At 36.7% G+C, this 23,160-nt stretch overlaps 1 protein-coding gene across 2 annotated transcripts in view; it reads right to left on the bottom strand.

Annotated features, from left to right (window-relative positions):
• Positions 1–848: 848 nt before the first annotated feature.
• txndc16 (thioredoxin domain containing 16) overlaps positions 849–23,160 on the bottom strand; it is a 32,917-nt gene continuing 10,605 nt past the window's right edge. The window contains exons 1-20 of one of the 2 annotated variants that reach the window (XM_030151339.1): positions 22,213–22,604; positions 18,735–18,915; positions 17,486–17,568; positions 17,174–17,247; positions 16,987–17,061; positions 16,743–16,864; positions 16,247–16,337; positions 15,438–15,606; positions 14,938–15,107; positions 14,804–14,864; positions 14,567–14,717; positions 13,546–13,692; positions 13,060–13,119; positions 12,770–12,974; positions 9,886–10,010; positions 9,105–9,189; positions 7,643–7,784; positions 6,575–6,762; positions 5,359–5,549; positions 849–1,647 (exon numbers count right to left, since the gene is read on the bottom strand). In XM_030151339.1, coding sequence (XP_030007199.1) covers positions 1,397–1,647; positions 5,359–5,549; positions 6,575–6,762; positions 7,643–7,784; positions 9,105–9,189; positions 9,886–10,010; positions 12,770–12,974; positions 13,060–13,119; positions 13,546–13,692; positions 14,567–14,717; positions 14,804–14,864; positions 14,938–15,107; positions 15,438–15,606; positions 16,247–16,337; positions 16,743–16,864; positions 16,987–17,061; positions 17,174–17,247; positions 17,486–17,568; positions 18,735–18,888 — 2,544 coding nt within the window. In that variant the 5' untranslated portion in view covers positions 18,889–18,915; positions 22,213–22,604 and the 3' untranslated portion in view covers positions 849–1,396. Of the gene's footprint in view, positions 1,648–5,358; positions 5,550–6,574; positions 6,763–7,642; positions 7,785–9,104; positions 9,190–9,885; positions 10,011–12,769; positions 12,975–13,059; positions 13,120–13,545; positions 13,693–14,566; positions 14,718–14,803; positions 14,865–14,937; positions 15,108–15,437; positions 15,607–16,246; positions 16,338–16,742; positions 16,865–16,986; positions 17,062–17,173; positions 17,248–17,485; positions 17,569–18,734; positions 18,919–22,212; positions 22,605–23,160 lie in introns of those variants that run through there. The other variant, XM_030151345.1, reaches the window with a different exon arrangement.

Here is a 23,160-nt window from a genome sequence, read left to right as displayed (position 1 = left end):
CAGAAAGCAAACAACTGACCTGATAAAAATCAAATACTGGGAACAGGAGTGTGGTTTGCCTGAAAGTGACGGCAATAAAAAGCACTTATAAACACATTAATGTGATTATACGGGGATGCATTGGGCTGCTGTTCATAACAGGCTTCATCTACTTTACAAAAATAGTACAAGAATGGTCTGAAGCATTGGCTGCTCTGGCCTTCTAAATCACTGGATGGATGTGCAAACATTTATATGGTAATGATGATGCAATATCATGTGATATGATATATATCTGTCATGATATGGTGCTGTATGGTACAATGCAGTACAGTATGAAATGATATGGTACAGTACAATGTGGTAGGATTCAGTATATGGTATAATGTGGTACAGTAGGATGTGTTACATTATGATATGGTACCAAGTGATTGGTATGGTATGGTATGGTATGGTATGGTATGGTATGGTATGGTACGGTATGACGCAGTATAATGTGATACCATATCATACAATATCGTTCGTTAAAGTATTTGTTAAAAAAAAAAAAATGCAAAGGTTGTACATTTTTACATTATACTCAAATTTAAGAAATTGAAACATGGACAACTTTAGTGCAATGTAAAGAAATCTCTCATGTTTATGCACCGTCATACAAAAAAAATAGGGAACAACACTGTTTAATGGATCAACTGTGATTCAGCGTGACCATAAACAGAAAGGTTAGCTTCCTTTTAGGTAACTTGCTTTTCTTCTGGCATAGGCACATTCAAAAAACACTTCATTGTTGAATTGCAATATTACAGGTGATGGTGAAAGCAATAATGGGTTTGGTGATTTGTATTTTTTTTATATTGATTTATTTTAAAAAATGCCAAAATACATTTTTTTGTGATTACACTGAGTTTATACAGTATACCGGTATTTGGATGATATAAATATAAAGCTAAAAACCCCTGAGTGTGTGTATATATTTCCCAAATACCTTATTTTGTTGTGCAACCAGCTTGATGCTAAACTGCGCCACTCAGGGTGTGAACCTGCTGTTGTCTGCTTTTATCTGAACTGTAAAAACAAAAAAAAATTATCCCATCAGGCTGACTGACACAGAGACACAGGAATGGGAGTGAATTATGAGGAAATGAAAAATCTACAGAATGTGAACAGTGAGAAAAAAACAACTTCAGCTGACAAATAAGAGTGTCTGTGGTCCAGCATGTTTAACCAAAGTGTCCAAATATTTCTGCCACACAAGTCCAAACATGAGGTGCAGCAGGTCCATTAAAAAAAAAAAAAAAAAAAAAAAAAACAGTGGTCAGACCCAGTCAGACTGAAAATCCCAGTGTGCAGCAAAAATCAGGATAAATAGCAGTCATGAGTGTGGTTTTATCAGCGGCTCAGTGCCTTCTCCCAACTGTCAAAGCTCAGAATGAGGGTTAGGTTTCGGGTCAGGAGGAGAAGAGCTGGAGTAAAAATCAGTCTGCTTTTCCACCACACCGTCTCCCACATTCACCTCTTCCTTTTCCTCCTTCTCTCCCTCATTCTGTTCCTGATCCACTGCCTCTTTAGGCTGCTGTTGCCGGGCCGAGTCTGGGTCGTTCTTGTCCATGACTGTAAGGAAATCGTAGAACTTGGCGACAGGAGGCCAGCTCTGCTCACCCAACATCCCTGTAGAGATCCAACACAAATACAACAGGGTTATAAGTCAACAAGGGTAACCATTAAGATCATCATTTGACACTGATGTGATTATAGGGAACGCGTTGGACCGCAAAGTTTAGAAAAGAAATGGAAAAGATAGATAAATGGAATGGGATAAAAATATTTGTGGCAATGAAGACGTGATAAATTAGAATTTAAGACCATTTGATGACTTGATGACACTTAGTGCTCCTTTTCAGAATAATTGCTGTTCATTTATTCTTGCTATGGTGTGCTTGTCACATGCTGGAGATGATTTGGTTCGATTTCTCCAAGTCAGTGGTTTACAAAAAAATCTATTCTATGTGTCCTTGGGACCAAACAACAAAATAATAAAATGATTTACGAACAATTCAGAACAATGCTGAATTTAATGCATATTTTAGTCATTTTGCTGCATTTTCATATTGTTGCATAATTTGTTATTTTTTCAATCCTTTCTACGTAATTTTCATAAATTTTATCTTATATAATTTCTTACTTCATTTTTACATCGTCTTTGCTTCATGTCTTTAATGTTGTTTTCTTGTTCTTGTTGTTCTTGACTATTTTTGACTTATGTCATTCAAGTTGTTTTCATCTTGTTTCTTTTTCATCCTTTTGGTCTATCAGCTTCACATCATTTTGGTCTTTTTACATATTTTACATTGCTTTACTATCATTTTAATGTCTTTTGTCTTATGACACATTATTTTTCATCATTTTGTCCTGTTTCTTTTGTGCGACTGAGGCTTCTCTGCTTTTTCCCACATGGTTTGAGATTAATTTCTATAAATATTTAATTACTTAGAAAACTACACCCCCATATCATATCATTCTTATTATCTTTTATTTTGACAGTTGGTGACCCAATAAAAACAGCTCCAGTTGAATCTAATTTACTGTGTGATGTGAAAACATTCCAAGACAAAATGAATAGTGCTGGCGTGAAAACAGAAGTCCGCAAGTAAAAAGTGGAGCCATAAAACTGTTCTGGGTCTCTGAAGGTTGAACGTCTCCAGTTTCGTAGTTAAGAATGGATGGAATGTGCCAGACGACACAGACGTATGACAAGTCACAAGTCACACAGCGAGACCAGCATCTAATCTTGGCTAAATCTACGACAAACTCAGTAGTTCAGAGGTTAAAGGTTAATGGCGGTAAACAGCAGAGGTTTGAAAGTCTGGACAGATGACAACAATCATCACCTTCATCTATAGACTGCCTAGTGTTTATCATGTGTGGCTGTTTCGGTCACAGCTTCTAGCACAAACCTTAACATGCCTTTTCCAAACACAGGGCTGAGACCTAGAATGCGCAACAGACTCTTTTTTATTGGGTCTCCATTTGTGACATAACAATGCTCTGACATAAACACACTTTGATTATTTAAAGAGGATTAAGATATAGTTATGTACTGTATATGTGTGCTTCTATGACACTGGGTACATTTTGGTATCTAACACTTTGCTAGCTTTTTAGACCCAATAATAAAAGAGAAATTTAGATGTATTTCCCCCCAGGATGTACCAAATGATAACCTCAGAAAAATGCAAAAAAACATATACTCTTGCTCTGAGCCATCCCATATTGATGAATTTTTCATAAAATATTGGGGCCAAAAATTGGACCAAAACTGGACATGGAAAACTACCTAGGTGTCAGTGCATTTGATCTGGAAAACATAGCTTGAAATTGTCTTATATACCACTATAAATAAAGACACTGAGTTAAATTTGTCGATCCTAGTGGTTTTTCTAATCCAGACATGCGGGTTTTTCATGAATTGGCAGTCTCATTCCAGGTTTTGTATGTAACCCATCGTGTCCACTTGTGTTACATGTAGAACCTGCCCAGTTAAACGCATATAAATTGTGAATGATTTTGCAATAGTGGTCATTTTTATGAAACACTCTGCCTTGCGTAATTAGTTCAATTCCCAAAATGTACCTGTGAGAGAATAAAGAGATATTCCAAAAAATAGTACCATGTAATTTTCGTGTCCTTTTGACCGTGTTACATGCAGATTTTTGTATTAAATATAATGTAAAAAAAATAATATAAAAATATGTTTTATCTGAAAAATAGGTTCTCTTACTCACTTCATAATATAACTCTACATGTGGCTTGAATTTTTAGCCCCCATGTCCTGTTTTTAGGGACCAGTTTCATAGAAGTATCTATATAGAGATGGTTCTATAATCTGAAAATAAGGTCACTATGGGTGAAGTTGCACCCTGTGACTTCTGTGATTCCTAATTCCCTTGCAATATATCGAAACAAAAACGCAAGGATGAGTTTAGGCCGCAAAGTGCACTTATTCAAAACTGTTTTGATGTTAGAGTCAGTAAAAAAATGTAGATGTTATGGCAATTCATGATGTATTTTTGTCAGTTTGGACCCAGTGACACCAAATTTCCCTTTTGAGTCTTGAAGTGAAGACAAGCGGGAAGGTCTGGCTTAGACAATTAAAACAAAGAAATGAAAAAAGCTTGAACCCTTCATGTTTTATCAGTGTGACATCTGAAGCATAAATGATGAGAAATTAATATGAAGCATAACATTTTCCTTTCGACCTCTATACATTTTAGAGAGGAGGACAGACAGGACGCCTCTTATCGGAAAAATCTACCGTCGTGTCATCCTTGGTAAATGTCACATCAATTTCACCATGTGTTTCATTTTTTATTACATTTTCCAACTGAAGTCATCATCGTCTCCTTTAGTAAGAAATAGCAATAACAGAGGCACTGTTCACTTTCCTGGACAAAAGGACAAAACCCCTTTTCATTCAGTCTCCTTAAAGTTGATGGCATTTATCGATAACTATAAATACATCCCAAAAATGCAATCCTTTTAAATCTGGTATTGAAACAAAATCTAGCAGAGCACCTCCAGAGCTGAGCAGCATCAACAAAGTGGAAATGTAATCTGTACATTGGCTTGGAAAGTCATCACTGCAGATAGACACCTAATCACTGCACGGAGAAGAGCAATCACTGCAGGTACTGTAGGAACTCCATCACTGCGGTTCTGAGCATCACTACTGCTTAACAGAGCATGACCTCTTTCCTCTGCACAGAACCATAAATCCAACTGTACATTTATCTGCTTTGATCAATGCATACTTATTTATCTGGTCATTTGCTTAGTAATGATTTTTTTTTTTTTATGTATGTATAATGGATAGACAATAAAGTCAAATAGAATACATCAGACCCAGGTAGGTATGTGTTATTGGTTTGTTTTTAACAGATGTACCATCATCTGGAACCTGAAGATCATTTTAACAGCAGGAGCAGCTGTAATGACTATTTTAAGGAGCAATTAAAGTAAACAGAAAGGAAATGACTTCAACAAAGCCCTGAGGTGAGGGTGTTTTTAGAATGATTTTTTTTTTTCTCTCAGTGCTACCCCTGCTGCTTCTGGGATGGAAGCCCCAGGAGAAAAAAAAAATAAAAAAAAATCAGGCAATATGTCAGCATTGTTGACCATTTTCTACTCTATCATTGCTTGTATTTACCCACTACTTACATTGTGTAAGGTTTTGCTGAAAACATTGGTTCAAATATTTAAAAATGTCTTCTCACTAATATGACTATTATCTTGTAACCTGTCTTTACCTCTACTCATTCCATACCTGTTGTAAGGTTTTGATTTTCTAGATTATATTCTTTGCTACCAATGCTGCCCTTTTACCTGCAGGAGACTCATTCCCGTCTTCGATCCTCTGCAGCCACTGCAGGACTGAGAGGGCCACTATAGGGCTCCTGGGGGGGTACTGATAAATTTCTCCTCCAGAGGGAAGATGGGTGAGGACCAGAGCAGGAAGGGGGGGCAGGCCACCTAGATACGACCCCAGGACGGGTATGCCAGCTGGAGTTCGGCCACTGGAACGACATGGATATGAGACTGAAATGTACTGACATAAAAAAAAAAAAAAAAATCACACACTGGTCTCAAATCAACTTCTTATTGAAATACAATCACACTTTAACTGTTAGGAAATTATTTTTGTAATAAAAGTCAGTTTAAAGTTGCAACAGTTGAGTGCTTAGTTGTTACTGACACCGTCAACATTAAATGAAACTACTTTAACTGAGAGTAATTTGAAGAAAAGAGGAAAAGTTCTCTGATTTCAGCATTATAAATACAGTCACGGAAAAAATTATTAGACCATCAAAAACCATCAAAAACAATGGCTATGCAATCAAGTACTAATTCCTCTGTGTGTCATGTGACTAAACAGAAAAAACAGAAAACATGGAATGCCTAAAAGCACTGTTTTTGGCAGTGCAATATCATAGCTATTGATGTAAGAACTAAAGTGATTTTGGTTATTATGAAAAAACTATGGAAAATAGCTAGATATCAGCTCTGAAATTAAACTCTTATGAGCTATTTTTGTTGTTATCATTATATTTGTCCAAACAAATGTACCTTTAATTGTTCCAGGGATTAAAATGAACAAGAAATTGAAGAAAACAAGAGTGGTCTAATATTTTTTTCCCCGACTGTATGAATGTTTTCTGGTTAACTTATTCTTCTTTAAGTGAGCAACTGAATGCCTTTGGGTTGTGGACCCAACAAGACATCTTACTCTTGGAAACGCTGACTAACATTTTTTTAAACCAAACAACACATCCATTCATTCAGAAAATAATAGTCAAATCAACTGACACTGAAAATAAACATCACTTGTTCCACGAAGCAGTAATTTTATAATAAATGAACTGGTCGTGTTGGTCTGACATAAAATCGTTTCTGTCTTCTGTGTGTGTTCACAAGATGGATGATGGAGCTGTGCATTAAGGTGAATCCAGATATTTCTGATTTACAGAGCCATGACCATACTAAGGCTTTGGAAAATACGTTGGACTAAATGACTGATGTACTGAGTGTTTGATGCACATACAGGTGGATCCAACAAGGCAGAAATCTCTCCATCTTTCCCCCTCCCAACTGTACGACTCTTCTCAGCTCTTCCACCAGCGCCTTATTCTGCCTCTGCCCGATCTCATCCTCCTCTTCTCCCACAAAGAGCAGGAGCAAAGCTTTACCGAGAGAGAGGAAGTTCGGCAGGTTTTCCACCATTAGCTCAGGCTGGAGACAAACAAGAGTAGAAAACATGGGCCCAGTTATTACTATAAAAACATGTAATAAGAAAAGGTGGCACCAGCCCAGTTTGTGCTTCATGCTTGCTGATGCTACTGCACTGCAATGAGTCAATATTGCAATGGCTTTGTCAAAAATCAGCACAAAATATACCTGGGGAAGCAGTTATTTTACAAAGAGAAGCAAAATAATATGAGCAAACCTCTAAGAATGTAACCAGACGCTGTATTTATTTTGTCAGTACCTTTGCAAGACAAAGGCTGAACATGAGTATTGATTAGATACTGAATGGACAACAGCACCACCAAAAGGGAGAATTTGTAGTCGGTTTAAGTCCTTGTCGAAAATAAAGCTTTTTTTATGGTTGGCTGTGCAGAAAGAGAAACCCTTAAAAAGTCAAATTAGACATAGACAGACATAGATCGGTTTTATTTAACTTCACTGGAAATTGTTTATATGAAACAATATTAGATTATATATAGGCAGATATAGAGTGGTTCTCCATGACTTGATCGCAATTGTTTACTTGAGAAAATGTAAACACAGATATGGCGGAATAATTTGAGCCTGGATGTACTGAGGAAACCACATTCTAACTCCACACATATGGGATCCGCATATGGAGCTTGTTATCTGTGACATACTACAATTGCTTCTTCCAAGAATTTACACACAAACGCGCAATTTATTTACAGATATTTCTTTCCACGGAGTGTAAATGAGGAGAAACTTGAATCTGGAAGGAAAGACTGGAACATTTTTGTTTCCAGTTGGTCTAAACATTAATTAGACATTTGTTTCATCTGAAGACTAGGAGACAAGATTATAATGCAGAGTCTATGGATAACATACATATGGTTTGATTTACCAGTGGGTGAAGCAGTGCAGTGTTTATGTGCATTATCAGGTCCTCAGTAGTCGAGGACAAAGGCAGCACAGAGGGATGAGTGTGTGTCCTCCAAGATGGAAAAACCAAAACCACTGGGAGGTCCGCAGCGTGGTCCGAAGCCCTGCACCGCAAACATGCACACATACACACATACACAGAAAAAACACAAACATATTATATGTCCAGACCAGTATATGGTGTCCACTTTAGAACATCCTCATAGGTATCAGGTAAAAAGTCATCAGTTATTAGGAAAAAGGTCATCAGGTATCAGGTAAAAAAGTTTCAGGAAAAGGCTGTCCGTGTCAGACAGCCGACTCAGCCGTGTACGTCACTAAAACGCAACAACGTTGCACCCTTACGTTACTGAGAAGCCGATGAGCATCTCAACAACTAATAGCGGTAAGACTGCTTTTAGCCTCTTTAGACAGATAGAAATATGTGCATGCATAGCGCTGTAATGAAATAGTGCAGTTGCAAATGTTTTCCTCATATTTTGCAGTAAAATGTGATGTTTGCTTCGCTAGTTTATTTTGTGCTGTCTATCAGACGTTGTCGTGTTTTAGTGATGAACACAGCTGAGTCAGGTGTCTGATGCTGACGACTTTTTCCTGACACCAAATGACTTTTTCCTGGTACCAGATGACATTTTCCTGATACCTGACTCTGACAATGAGGACATCCTAAAATGGACAGCGTACCAGTATGTAAAATACTGAAAATAAGTTACTTGTATGAAAAGTAACTGAATTATGTTTCCAGTTAGTTGCTGGAAACCAGCTTCTGCTTTACTCTTATATGTCTGGATCAATTCTCTCATTAATACATACATAGTTTTATTATTATTACAGCGTTGCTTTGGCACCATGGTATATTCCACCCATTATGACTGTGATGAGTACATTACAAGTATAGCTGGAAAAGGCGTCTACAGACCCACGTCTCAATTTTTCATACTGGTATTCTGCTTATGAGCTGTTTGAAGGTGAAAAACTCATACCGTCAACAACATACCTGACCATTAGTGTGTTCCGTTCTGCCTGTATTTCACTCTATAACTGTACTGATGACACTTTAGACGGAGTGTTTCCTCCTCTTTAAGCAAAGCCTTTACCTGTTGTACAAGCCTGGCTGTTGCTGACTGATAGATCAAACAGGTCATTAGGGGAATTGACTGCGTTGGTTTCCATGAGTCTATTATTTTCACACAAATCAAAGTAATGGGTAATAAGCCCAAAATGTAGTTATTTACTTCACTTGTTACTGCAAGAAGCAGAGGAGTTTTAAAGTAATTATTTACTCCGAATAATCGTCTAGACTACAACACTTAAAGTGGTTTGAGGTGAATTACAATGTCTCCAAACTCCAAAAGAGGAGCTCAGAGGTTGCGGCTACGAGGGACAACCTTGAAAGAGGAATGACGTGAATTCAAAGCTGTTACCATTTCTCTGCCAGCCCATCTGTCAGCAGTCCAGTCAGCAGCTCCCCTCTCAAAGACTTTGCTGCTTCAACAAACATTGATACACCTGCACAGACAAATGTTAACAGACACCAATGCAAAGGACAGTGTAAACAGGCCAGTCATCTGTTGGTTTATACATAAAAACAGTCCTCCAGTGTCCTTCCTGTGGTTTTTGAGGAGGAAGTACAACAAAAGTACAACAAAATATCAACATTCTGCAGCCTACTGTTCTGAACTCAAGTAAAACTGTAGTAAACTATGAATAACAAAACTAGAAGTGGACATTTTTGAAGTGATACATAAATAAAAATGAGGATTTAGAAAAACCTAAACTGATTAAAATGAGCTAAAATCATACAATTGCCCCATCAGTTTTCATTTTTGCACTATTTTGGGAGGATATGAAATCTATTTTCCTTTTTTTTTTGCTGTGCCAGTTTTACATCGGCAGTACTTAATGTATTTATGTTGCCAATCCATCTACAGCTGAAATCATGGTAGCAAAAGATGTAAGACAGAAAAGGAGTCCCATTTGGAATTAGATAAAATCAAAACTTACACTGAAAGTAATAAAACAAAGCATTTAAAAAATAGAAGGTAAACTAAGGGTGCAACATCATTTAAAAGGTAATAAAACTAAACTAAATTGAAGACCAAATGTTAGCACAATTCATACAGGGAATACAACACAGAAGACAGATGATAACTACCATTCTCTGTACTGCTGGATTCTTCATGACATCATACAACAACATCCAACCTGCATGTGTGTGTATCTGAAACAGCGCCAACACTTTTTCAGGTGTGTAACCGGAGAGCTCCTCCTCAAGGAATGAAGTCACCTCAGCTTCGGTGGACAGATGCACAGGTGAAGATTGACGACTCCTACGTAAAAACAATAGTAGACACAGACACATGGACATTTTTAAATATGTAGAAACAGCTTATGCATGCTTCATTTACAAATGCATATTACTTCCAACTGTTCTTACTTTAGATGATTATTTTCCCATTAAATTTATAATATTTTATTGATTAATACCCCTCCTCCTGCAGGGAAGGCAAGGGGTATTGTTGTTTTTGGTTCAGTTTGTTTGTTAACACTCTAGCAGCAGAACTGTTGGTTGAATTCATATCAAATTGGGTTTATAGATTGCCAGTGACCCAGAATAAATGCCATTACATTTTGGAGAAAGTAGGTCAAAGTCCACATTTTTTATGAATTTTTTAAAAGCTTTTTTTCTCCCATTAACTTAAAATGGGTGAAATGTCTATAAAACCAACAATTTTGTTTCAGTTTACTTCAAACTTAGCACATATAGAGGCAACTGATATGCTGACATCAGTACACGCATAGACATGATGACATCAGCTGGATTGATACCAAAATAAGCTACAATACATGCGAGGGGTGGGGTTTGTTGTGCCTGACACCACTTGTTAATATCGTTAGTGACTTACCTTCTATTGATTTTAATCACTATTGTTTTGTGTAATTTGATTAGTCTTTAGGTTTACCAACCGCATTTTGGTGTTTCACCCCTTTTCTTGTTTTTACCTTAACTGTAGAAGTCTTAAGTGGATTATGTAGTATTCTGAACCTAAATAAAGGTTGAATTAATGAAATATAAAGTCAGTAATCTAATCCTGAGTGATTCCAGAGGCTAGAAAACCTTCTTTTGTACACTAAAGATTCTGTACAGACTGTCCTCATCCTTATCCAAGTAGATATTCTCATTGCTACAGAGAGACTGCTGTTCTAAGAGTCATAAGAAATAATGAGATAAAAATAGGGAGGGGGATGTGGAAAAGTGTCACGGGTGATAAGAAACATGACCGCACAACAATAGAAGTAATAAGTCTGCACTTCCTGGGCTGAGGAAACACTGGTGAAAACATCAAGTCCTGCTGTTTCTCCATCTTCTTTATAACCGCCTTCAAATTCAAAGTGTTTCTTTTTCCAACAGCTTACTGCTGTTTTACACATCTCCATGTGGAATAGCTCAGATGCATATTTTTATGTGTACTGTTCTCTAGTAAACAAGAGTAGCTAAGGTTGTGGTTGATCTTGAACTGATTAGAAGTGTCAGGGGTGGCCTCACGAAAACGCATTTTATTCATATGATGTAACATTTAATCCTCTTTTTTCAGTCTTACACAATCTTGCTGTCTATAAAACTAGAAATACACTAACGCAGGTTGTTGTTCTCAGGGACTTCTTTCTGGCATTACATCCAAGACAAAAATCCCTGAAGGAAAATTAAAGTTTATTTGGCTTTTCCTTGACTTTTGACTGTGTTTAGGGAGCAATTATAATATATTTACAGAGCTAAAACACACATTCCTACCCTTTATATATTATTTATTCAGGCAGCACATGTTCTTATAGTCATTGTCGGTACTGGAGACTGGAACAGGAAGGGGCTTTCACATTTTTTTTTACCTACTCACTTCTACAGGGGGATGTAGAGGGTTGCCAAAGCCACCACTGTCCTTCTCAGAGACTACATATCCTTCAACATGAGTGAAAAGAGGTCAGACTTGGCACAGTGAGTGGCACCGTACATCTATGTCGAACTCAGGCAAAGACTCCAGATTAAAGTGGTTCATTGATCACTCTAGTGGCACAAAGAACAATGATGTCCTAGGCCTGGCTGAGACTTCACTGCAGATCTCTGCAACTCAATGCATCAAATGGCTATTTCTTAATTCTCTAATGATAATTTGGGTCATTACTGAATATTTTAAACAGCTCCTGTAATTATTTCACTATTTAGTTTGATGAAGAGTCTAGCTGCAGCTGGATTTCAGTGTGGATTAATACAAGCCCACCCGGCAGCTTATTTTTCATTGATAGTAAAATTGATTGTGTGTTAAGTGACATTTGACATTAACTAACTCTTATCATACATATTAGTAGCATTCTGGCAATTTATTAATCATTATAAAGTCCTTATGTGACTTAAAGCTGCAGTACTTTGGCAAAAGCTCCACAATGAGCTGTCAACATATTGTAATTTAAGTGGTCTGACAGTTTCACCCACTTCAGTGGAATGTGTTTTTGGGCTGTGGAAAATCAAGCCTGTGAAGCAGACTTTAGCTAATCAAAGGTGTTTTCATACAGGTAAGCAGTTTGCTAACACTTCTTTGGATGTGTCTCTACAGTTCTACTATGTGGCTTGAGACAGAAGCTTGGAAAAGTGTCTTCTCTTTTCTTTTTGATGTGGACTGAGATAAGAGAGCTGCAGAAGGAATGTTTTCAAACTCTGGTATTTTTCCTCATGATTTCAGGTCATGCAACTTTATTCCACACGACCATATTCTAGAGTTTTACCTCAATCCCTAATTACTGCTCATGCTTTATTCAGCACAGGCCTAAAAAAGTAAGACTGATTTCCTTACTTACTTTGAAATTTGAGGGAAGACTGTTATAGGACTTGGAATTGAAGAATATGACCATACTGAATCAGGCATTAATAAGAGCTTTATAATGACGCATAAAGAGCCAATATGCTAGCAATGTAACCTGATAAACAATGTATTAATGGTGATTTTTATTTGTTATTCTGTTGGAAAAACCTTTATAAACTGAATTTAATTGGTAATTCTAGGTCCTTGATTCAGGACCCATGAACTTAACTTACAACATGATGAAGCGTTGCAGAGCTTCACTACCCAGCATCCCTCTGTAGTGCTGTGCTAATTCCTCAGGTCGAAACAGTAAGACAGCAGGGAAAGTTGTGATGGGCTGGAAGGGAAGTGGACGGGAGCTGCCTGACTGAGCGGCACAGAGGTCGGTCCACTCTCCACAGTCGACTGCACTCATCTGCACGTCATCCACACCAGTATCTGGAGAGATTTTTTTCCAAAAAATAGAATAAAAGATGCAGAAAGACTTTCCTCTAATTGATCCTGCTCATGCTCTTCTCTTTACCTTCAAGTCTTTCTGCAACTTCAGCAAAGGAGGTGAGGAAAGCCATGGAAACGGCATCCCCTGGTGGTGAAAATCCAATCTACAATTAATACGATCCACTTCTATTTCAGCACAAATTAAAAATTACAGGATATCAATAAAAAAAATCAAGCCCTAAAACATCTCCTCAGTCATCATTATTACTTTACAGATCATTACAAATTAAATTTAATATCTATAGTATGCTTCATATCTCATAATCTCATCTCTTGTAAAAAAAAAAAAAAAAAAAGTACAAATATGAGTATATGAGAGAAAATTGGAGTCCAAGAATTACTTTTAAGAGGTAATTTCCTTAAGTTCCCTTTTAATAAAATTGCCCAAACTTCGTGATTCAATTCATTTCTAATGTCTGTCAGAATCGATACTAAGACATGATAAATGTTTAAAGCACCCTCAGAAACCCTGCTTACGTAATGACTTCCATGTGGTTTAGTTGTGACTTACATTTGAGGTAGAACAGGGCCACTGTCAGGCCACTTTGTGCAACTGTTTCGTGGAAGTTGTCAGTGTTAAGTGGGGTGAACAAATCCATGTCCAACAAGTTGCCTCTATCCTGGTAAACTGATGCTGCAACTTCATCATCCAACTGGCCTGGAGAGAGACAGGAAAAAAACTGTAATATGCATTATTTTCCACATCTTTCTTACTTATTACTGTTGACTTTTTGTCTTCTCTTCCATCTTTTGCTACATTCTGATCATCTGAGTCTTTTCGGGTGATACCATTCAACACATCTCGTCCTCCTGCATTATGTCATGGATTTTCTTGGGGAAAAAAAAAAACATATGGCAAATTTGCATTATCTGCTACAAATATGAACATATTCCCATAAAAGACTTTCAAGGATATTCCACAAACTTGGGAAAATACGCAATCAAAATGTGAATTTTTCAGCTCTGAAGCAAGATCTTGGACTGCCAAATTCCAGATGTAGTAGAACTATATTCTACTATATATATATTAATGCACAATTGGGTTGCAATAAAGTGAAAACTAGGGGGTATGTATATACATGTGTCATTTATCTTCATTGGGATAAAAATATGCTTTTATTCACTTGATTTCAGCAACTTATCCTTGGGTTTCTTCAGTGTTCTCTACAAATTTAAACCTCATCCCCTGAAAAAAGAGATTTCACATAACGTTAGCCTCATAGCATAATTGCCTAAGTCATATTTTTGGCCAAATTGTGATATCTGCATAACTTTACTCTCCTAACCCTGCTGATTCATTTTTCATCATTGGCTATGAACTGAAAAAAATATGACTTCTGCAATTGTACTATGAGGCTAATAATATATATATATATATATATATATATATATATATATATATATATATATACATATATATATATATATATATATATTTTTTTTTTTTTTTTTAATCCATGACATAATCTAGGTGAATTGGTGTGGAATGACCCTTATTCTGATTGTTTTCTTTTAATCATCAGCTTCTTTACCAAAAATGGTATCCTCTTCCTCTTCGTCCTCCTCGTCGTCCTCCTCCTCCATCCCTTGTAGCTCCTGCTCCTCTTCCTCTGTATCTGGATTTGTGAAGAGCTCCAACAAATCTTCAAGGCTGTGTAAGGTCAAATACTTCACCTCCGAACCCTCCAAGTACAGAAAACACAAGTAAGAAAAAACAGACTTGATAAAGTAAAGAGTAATGTTTCTGTACACACATGTGACCTCAATACCTTCTCTGGGAGCCTATAAGCAGCATTGTAATCCTCTGGGGTTTGAACTCCAGGGCTGTCCCTAAAAATCACAGATAAAAGTTCATTTCTACTGCAGAATTATAGTCATACACCACTGTGGCTATAGGTCTTACCTGTGTACGAGGAACAGCAGAGCCAGGCCACGGAGCCTCCAGGCCAGAGTAACGGCCGTGTCCCGGTCCAGGTGCTCTGTTTCACGGCGTGAGAACAGGAAGACCTGAGGGGTCTGCTGGTAGGGGAACTGGGGTGGCTGCACTTGTGAGGGGTCCTCATTTACCTCAGACTGAGAGTGGAGATGGTGTTAGAATATTTTATGAATTAAATTCACATACCCCGGGCATATTCTATAAAATATTCGAAGTCTTGTCTCATAGTCCTGTGGAATTCTATATAAACTGCTGCTCTAAAACTGTAATTAATTAGGTAACTTGATTGCCATTTCATAACTGTAACCTAAATTATCATTACTATTAGATTGTGTCTATTATCTGTTGCCGATTGTTGTTTGTTATGTTCTGTATGACAAAAAGATAAATAACTAACAAAAACTAAGTGTCAAAAAAATATATTCGAAGTCTGCACCAAATTTATGTGTTTGTTTTTTCACACTTACAACTAATGGAGCCTCCATGAGCTGCAGGAAAGAGTGGAGGCTGAGGACGGACAGAGGTTTCCTCATGCGGGTCAAAGGGCAGCGCTCAGGGGTCGGTGGGTTCATGAACCCTTTGTGAACTCTACAGTGGAGGAACCACACTTGAGAGGACGGAGAGGATTTGTTAACACTGAAAGAAAGAGATGTAGACAGTAAATAAATACAAACCAAGAAGCGTCACCTTATGATATGAATAGTGAAGAATTGTACAGATTGTTCTGATCATGAAACTGTTGGAGGAAAATATTGCATATGTGATGCAGATGTATGTAAATAAAATGAACTGTACTGTAAAGTGAATAAGTTCAATGAGAAACATAATAGAAAACAAAGTTGCAGCCACATTGTAAATATGGATATTTAATATTGCCGTATATATTTACATTGGGAAATATGGTCACAGCTTCTTTCTCTTCTGTTCTTGACTTGTGACAATGAATAAGGGTCAGAAAAGGGTTTTTGCAAACCATTCTCATGTCACACTCAAGTTGAACTTTTGGACATTAACTGTAATCACACAATCATTTTATCCAATTAAGCATTTGCGTATAATTAAGTCCTAATTAGTGGTTGAATTCTTGAGTTATTACTATAAAAAGTGACGACGACTAAAATGTTATCAATTTATCCTTGTGTCCAAGTGGATGTTGATGCCCAATTTGAAGGAATTCCCTCAGAGCATTGGTAGGATATCTCATCCAGTGAAATCAGACAAATGGACAACAGAAAAACACACAGTACACAGTAAAACAGAAAAAGAAAGTAGTCACCCTAAATGTTTCAGGACTGGGCCTCCAGTTATAAGAATAAACTGGTACTTGGATCCATACACATACGCCGTCTCCATTATCGATCTGTGCTCTTAAAAAACACAATCAGCAGAAACAAAATAATTAATCTGTTTAATTATTTAAGTCAACAAGTCAGTCATGTTGTCAGACTATGGGTGCTAGAATCGCCAACAGGGACAGTTCTTCTGACATCCAAAGATCAATTTGTCAATAAAGTAATGAACCAGAAAATTAATTCCATTTAGTCAATACAGATTAAAAAATAAGAGAGCCTTTAAGGAGGACGTAAAAGAAGAAATCCCAAAAAATATTAAACTCAACATACATCAACAAAAACTGTCAAATATGTATACATTTGACTTAGATTTGTGAAAATACTTGGTAGCTCCTGTTTTCTTTATGCTGCTATCACAACTAGATTTCTCCTTTAGTTTAATAAAGTTTATCTTATCTTTATGCAGTTTTGTATTCATACCTTGTGTCCCCAGGCTGCTGACGTAGCCCAGGACGATGTCTTTCTTCCCTCTGGCTGTCTTCTCCATGGCCAGGAGGTCAGCATCCGTGTGGACATACCTGACCTCATCACGCAGTATTGCACTGGAACACAGAACAGAGCAGAGACAGAGGAGTTTTTTTTATTACAGCAGCTGCATCATAAGCTTGTTAAGATGGACGCAGATAAAAAAGGAATTATAACCGAGGCGGTGCTGTTTACTTACAACAGGACTTCAGAGACAATGGCGTTGACGTCAAACACAGTGTCCAAATCAAAGCTCAACAACTCTTTACCACTTCTGACAAAGAGAGAAAAAAGTCAGATGCTCTCCAGTTAGTCATCGTTTACTTTTCGTACAAATCCAAATTTAGTTTAGCCTTAATTTGATGCTTCATGTCTAACCCACAAACCTGAAGAGGAAAGCTGTTAGCAATATTCTGTCTTCTGTGCAGTATTTAGAAACTGGTTCTTTATTGCAGTTCACCTAGACAGAAAGAACAAAATTACTCCTCATGCCTGTTTAGTCAGAACAGGAGCAGTGAAATATAATTTCACTGGTTATATTTAATAATCAAATCTCCGAAACATTCATCTATTCAGATTTAAGTTGGTGATGATTTATTACCCAAATTCTGAAGCAGCTGTTGCATAACTTTGTCATTCTTCTTATACATTATTGTTGAAATTATGTGCTTATTAAAATAGAGGCCTGTGGTACTTACTTTGCCAACCAGTACCCCATAGTCCTGCAGGGCCTCAGCCGAGCGCACCAGCTCCACCAGGAAGAGAGAGATTGACGGAGAGACTATAGACAAAGGAGGCGGAGACATGTTATCTTTAGTAAGTGACCGCAAATCAAAATCATGATGACAGTTACTATTTGCTGTTTTATCTCAACGTTCATTGATAGAGCATTATCATTATCAGTTCAATTCAATGAGAACCTCTGCTGCTGTTTACTGAAGGATGACTGTTAAACATAGCAATATGCTCAGATCCTTTACTTGTGTAAATAACATAACGTGCTGTGCACTTTTAATACCCCTCGGCCAAATATAGTGCAAGATTCTGTTGAAAGTTACTGCCCTATGGTTTACATTAGACTGTCTTTGTGTAAATTAGGCTTCTGCTCCATGCCAAGACGTATTCACAGCACAAAATTTGGTGCAGATATGTCAATGCATTCTTCAGATAATACAATTATGTTGTTGAATGGACAGACAGATGACAAAATGATTACAATACCCCTTCGGCCCCAAGGTGGCCAAGGCATAAAAATAAACCAGACTTGCTTCATTACAAGTGAAGGTTTTTATTGGACAAGATGTAGATGAAAAACTGTGGTCAAAAAAGTAACTAGATATCAAACTAATGTAGTAGAGTAAAAAGTACATTATTTGCTTCAAAGATCACGTGGAGAAGAAGTTTTATATGCTATTTTTTGCCCTTTGAGGCGAATCTCAGACTTGTGATATTGGGCTATATAAATAAAATCAAACATAACTGAATTCAAAGTATAAATTAGCATAAAAAAGATAATATCAAGTAAAATGATAAAGAGCTTCATCAAGTAAAAAAAAAATACAGTTGTACTTAAATAGGTCTGAATTAGTTGAGTATACTTCATCACTGTTAATTTACATACGTTTTTACCCAATTTCTAAACCTAAATTTCTTAAATAGCACACACAAAATATCAATATTGTGTAAAATTACATGACAACAAACTTGTCCGCATTTTATGTTTCAGATGACTTAAATAAAATTAACCCTAATGACCAAATAAAAAAAGTCTGACATGATATTTGTTGCCAAATTGTCACTGTAATTGTCATTTTGTTTCCGAGTCCCCTGTTGGCACTGAAACATCTGAATTTAATATGTTCCCAAACTTATGTCCATATAGCGTATGTCAAATGTGGTGGAGTAAAAAGTACAATATAAATATAGAAGGTGAAGTGTGCAGCCTACCTTGACCCTCAAAATAGATAAACATCATCTTCCCAGAATACAATTTCTCATAGAAGTCTGCAGCTGTGTATTCAATTAGGTCTGATGTGTTGGCCATCTCTGAACATCCTCCTGACCTTGTCCACAGCAGGAAAACAGCAACACACAGCCACATCTTGGAGAAGCCACTGTGTTGTGTTCCCTGTGAGACAAACAAATGTGATCGTGACGCTGTCAAAAAGGGTAAACAACACAGGGAGAAACAGAGCTGTGTGTGCAACCTGACTGCAGGACAATCATAATAGTTCATTCACAAGGAAATGTTTCTAGTGAAAGTTGGCCACCTGACATATCATACAGTTGTTTCTTCTTCAGATTTTAATACAAATGCATGCGTTCACAAGTGCCTAATGCCATTCAAGCTCTCCTGTCTATACTTTAATTTTTGGCCTCAAATAATCCAATTTAATCTGCAAAAATGAGGCCTAAGTACTTAATCTTTGGTCTCGCTAGGGGGTATTTGAGGCATACTGAACTGTTTATCTCCAAAATTAATTAGACCATCATGTTGAAACATGCAAGAGGTGGGATGAAGATAACATTTTACACAGGATTTAACATTGTGAGTTAAAGTACTTACATGTCTTAACAATCTAACTGATTGCGTATGGTCACAAAATACTTAAAGTGGCACAGAAATATTGAAAACATCACAAAAAGGAGGAGACGGAGTGGAACGAACAACAGCAGAATGTAGTCAGCTCAGATTTCAGACCTTTACGAGTTGTTACAGTTTTTCTCAGTCACTCAGGTGCATTTCTTCAGTCATCATTAAAGTCTGAAGAACAATAGGTGCATTTATCAAAATAATGTGTACCATGTGAAAAACACATTAGATTACTTGTAAAAGCGTGTAATTTGTTCAAATGCTTAGTTTAAGTGTTAACAGCAAATATGAATGCCAATGAAACTGTCAGTGGCATTAAAATGACAAGTCCTTATATTATTGGTTATGACAGAAGATAGTCAATATCATGTTGTCAATAGAACAGTTAAATATTACACATTTACAGTAAAAAAAAAAACAAAACAAACAAACATAAGACAGAGTTGTACAGTATCTTTACTTATCCTTACTACTTATCTCTAGTGATGCAGTGTGGAAGAAATTATCATGCATGTCAGAGGCATCATCTGCAGGAGTTGGATAAGACATCTTTGCGCACTGCATTCAATCAATTTAGGGACAGATTTACAATAAACGTGTAACAAAAATCAATAAAATCTGCTTAACAAATGATGAAAACTAATTCAGCATTTTTGCATGTAAATACTCGAGCAATGAAGTATTGTCTAAATCAGGGGTCACCAACCCTGGTGCTCAAGAGCTACTATCCTGCATGTTTTATATGTTTCCCTCTTCCAACACACCTGACAGGTCATTATCAGGCTTCAACTGAGCTTGATGATAGGCTTATCATTTGAATCAGGTGTGTTGGAAGAGGGATACATCTAAACATGCAGAATAGGAGCTCTTGAGGACCAGGGTTGGTGACCCCTGGTTTGAATGTTTTGGGTGAAGGACTATTCCACAGTGAACCTGTATAATGTACATTGACTGACATGACAACAACAATATATAATGTAAGAAAGAGCAGGAAGTTACACAACCAAACTGCACAGATGTGGTTCGAAGTGATGAGAATTTGCTCTTATGATGTGTATTAGTGATCAGTTTGTATCTGAAAAATGCACCAAAAGAAACTGAGAAAAACTGTGACAGTTTCACAAAACAATGTTTTTTTTCTTTCGGTTTATATTCAAACTAGAAAAGCATTCAGAGAGCGCAGACCTCCGCTAAGGCAGATCAGTGTCCCCCACCCCCTGATCACCATCAAAATTTAATCATTTGTTCCTTGTGCCAGAATCAACATTTCCTGAAATTTTCATCCAAATTCGTCCCTAACTTTTTGAGTTATCTTGCACACGGACAGACAGACAGACAGACATCGGGGGGGTCTGTGCTCTCCGAGTGCTTCTAGTTATCAGATATTTAACCAAAAATTCAAGATGAGACAAAAGCCTAAAGATAAGATCAGATAAGCTACACCTCAAACATACAGTGGTGACAAATGAATGTATCTTATTTTTGTAGCTGTTGACGCTGTGAAAAATGATGTTCCATTTGGTGACACTTGCTTTTTGCCAAATCCCTAGTGTATCTGTGTTTTTCTCCTAGAATGTCTAAGTTATGTCTTATGCTAGAGCTATAAAAGAAAACATCTATTGAAGACTCCACCAACAGACGCTGAATAAGATATCATGAAGTTACATAAGCCATAAAAAGGTAAACAGACAGGCAGGCAGATTGGACATGAATAAAGGAGTTAGAAAATATCGGTTCTGCAATATATCATTATATCTCATTTCACAATACTGTATCGATATTTTTAGGTATTTATTCAAATGCAGATATTGTGGAGGTTAATTTTTGTTTTTCTTTATTGTGTATATCTTATTTATTATCATTTATCACTTGTTTTATTAAATAATGGTTATTTGACGTTCCCTAAAAGCACTTTTTACTGTCTGAGAGAGGCAGATGTTCGTTCCTCTGTTGGGATTGCACAAAAATAATATTATGTTAGTTATGTACTAATAGAATATGAACATTTGAACAGGATCTTAAAGTGTAATGTCTGTAAAACATAATTTAAATTTTAACACAGGAACATTTTGTGATAAAGCATCAGATCCTGTTCTGATCAAATAAAAACGTGTTTAGTACTTGTGTGTATTTCGGGTGTAATTCAATTCTTCCAGGAAATAATCATTTTAAAAAAGAAACAAACAAAAAATGGCCTTTTCATCAGTATCATGATATATCGTGATATATCATATCGTGATCCTAGGATTGTGATTTGCATTGTAACGCCAGATTCTTGCCAATACACACCCCTAGACATGAACACATAATAATTTGCATCTATAACCAGTACATATCACTGTAGACGTGGATGATACGCAGATTTACTTTGAAGAAGCAGTGATGGAAACCTTCTCCACTGCTTCTATTAATGTTTGAAATGTAGGCTTTTTTACTAGTAGGGTTTATTTTAGTAATATGTAGATGTAAAATGAGCAACTGTACGTTTTTATAGGGTTTTGATTTACTTTACAATCATTTAGACGTAATTGCACACATATAACTGGTGTGTGTGTGTCTTTATAAATACTCATCCATCTTCATCTTCAGTAGGATGAGCTCATAATCCCTGAATAATAATTCAACATTTTGCACAGGATTTAACATCTATTATTGTTCACCGTTTCACTCGACGTGAGTTAAAGTCACATATATGCCTCAACAATCTAACAGGATGTGTGTGGTCACAAAATACTTAGAGTGGTGCAGAAATTTTGAAAACCTCACAAAAATGATCGAATAACAGTAGCTGCAGTAGTGATGATATGGATAAACGTATGGTATGATAGCTACCTGATAAAGTCGAGGAGGGTTGATATTCAGCGTGTGTCACGAGCATTATAAGCCATGTTTAACGTCCATTACCACATTGTACCAAAAAAACAGTACAAGGAATGTTTCCTAAAAGGTTTCTACTGCAGTGATGTAAAATGTAAAGCTCATCTATTAGCTTGGCTGCTAGCTGCCTCCTGATGGCGGTTAATTAGCTGAGGAAAAGTACCTGCAACATCTAATTCACCATCGTAAACATTTGAAAAGTAGAAAATACATGTCGGTATATGTCTGTGGGGCATTTAGGCCACACAAAATGCCAGTTAACGAGGGTACATGTCGCCAAGCTGAACAGTGAAATGTGAGGAATGTATCTTCACAGAAAGATGCTCTATCCTCGAGCGTGAAGGAGCCGACATAAACGGACACTTCCGGTTGTCCTTTCAAAATAAATAGAAGAAGAAGAAGAAGAAGAAGAAGAAGAAGAAGAAGAAGAAGAAGAAGAAGAAGAAGAAGAAGAAGAAGAAGAAGAAGAAGAAGAAGAAGAAGAAGAAGAAGAAGAAGAAGAAGAAGAAGAAGAAGAAGAAGAAGAAGAAGAAGAATCGGATTTCACTAAAAAAATAATGATATTCCTTTTTTTTTTTAGTTTTATCATATTATTTTTTATATGGATAATTTGGCCTCATCTGTTTCAGATATCACGAACATAATTTTATGATTGGATAAATATATCCAGTGCGCTAACTGAAGAAATAAGCCCTCCTTTTCTGGATTTACAAACGTATTTAAAATGTTTTTCTTGTCCCAGAGAAAATTAGAAAAAAACAAAAAACAAAACTGCAATGAAAATAAGCCAGAACATTGCTTGTTATTCATTATTTTGATTTAAAGAATCTTCTCGGTTGCATCTCTGCTCCTATACATTAACTTTAAATGCCTAATTATTTGCACTGTATTGGATTTGAATGT

This window comes from Sphaeramia orbicularis, chromosome 2, assembly GCF_902148855.1.
Source record: "Sphaeramia orbicularis chromosome 2, fSphaOr1.1, whole genome shotgun sequence".
Lineage (NCBI taxonomy): Eukaryota > Metazoa > Chordata > Actinopteri > Kurtiformes > Apogonidae > Sphaeramia > Sphaeramia orbicularis.
The sequence above is the reverse complement of the archived record's forward strand: the minus strand, read 5'-3'. Positions and strand labels throughout refer to the sequence as shown.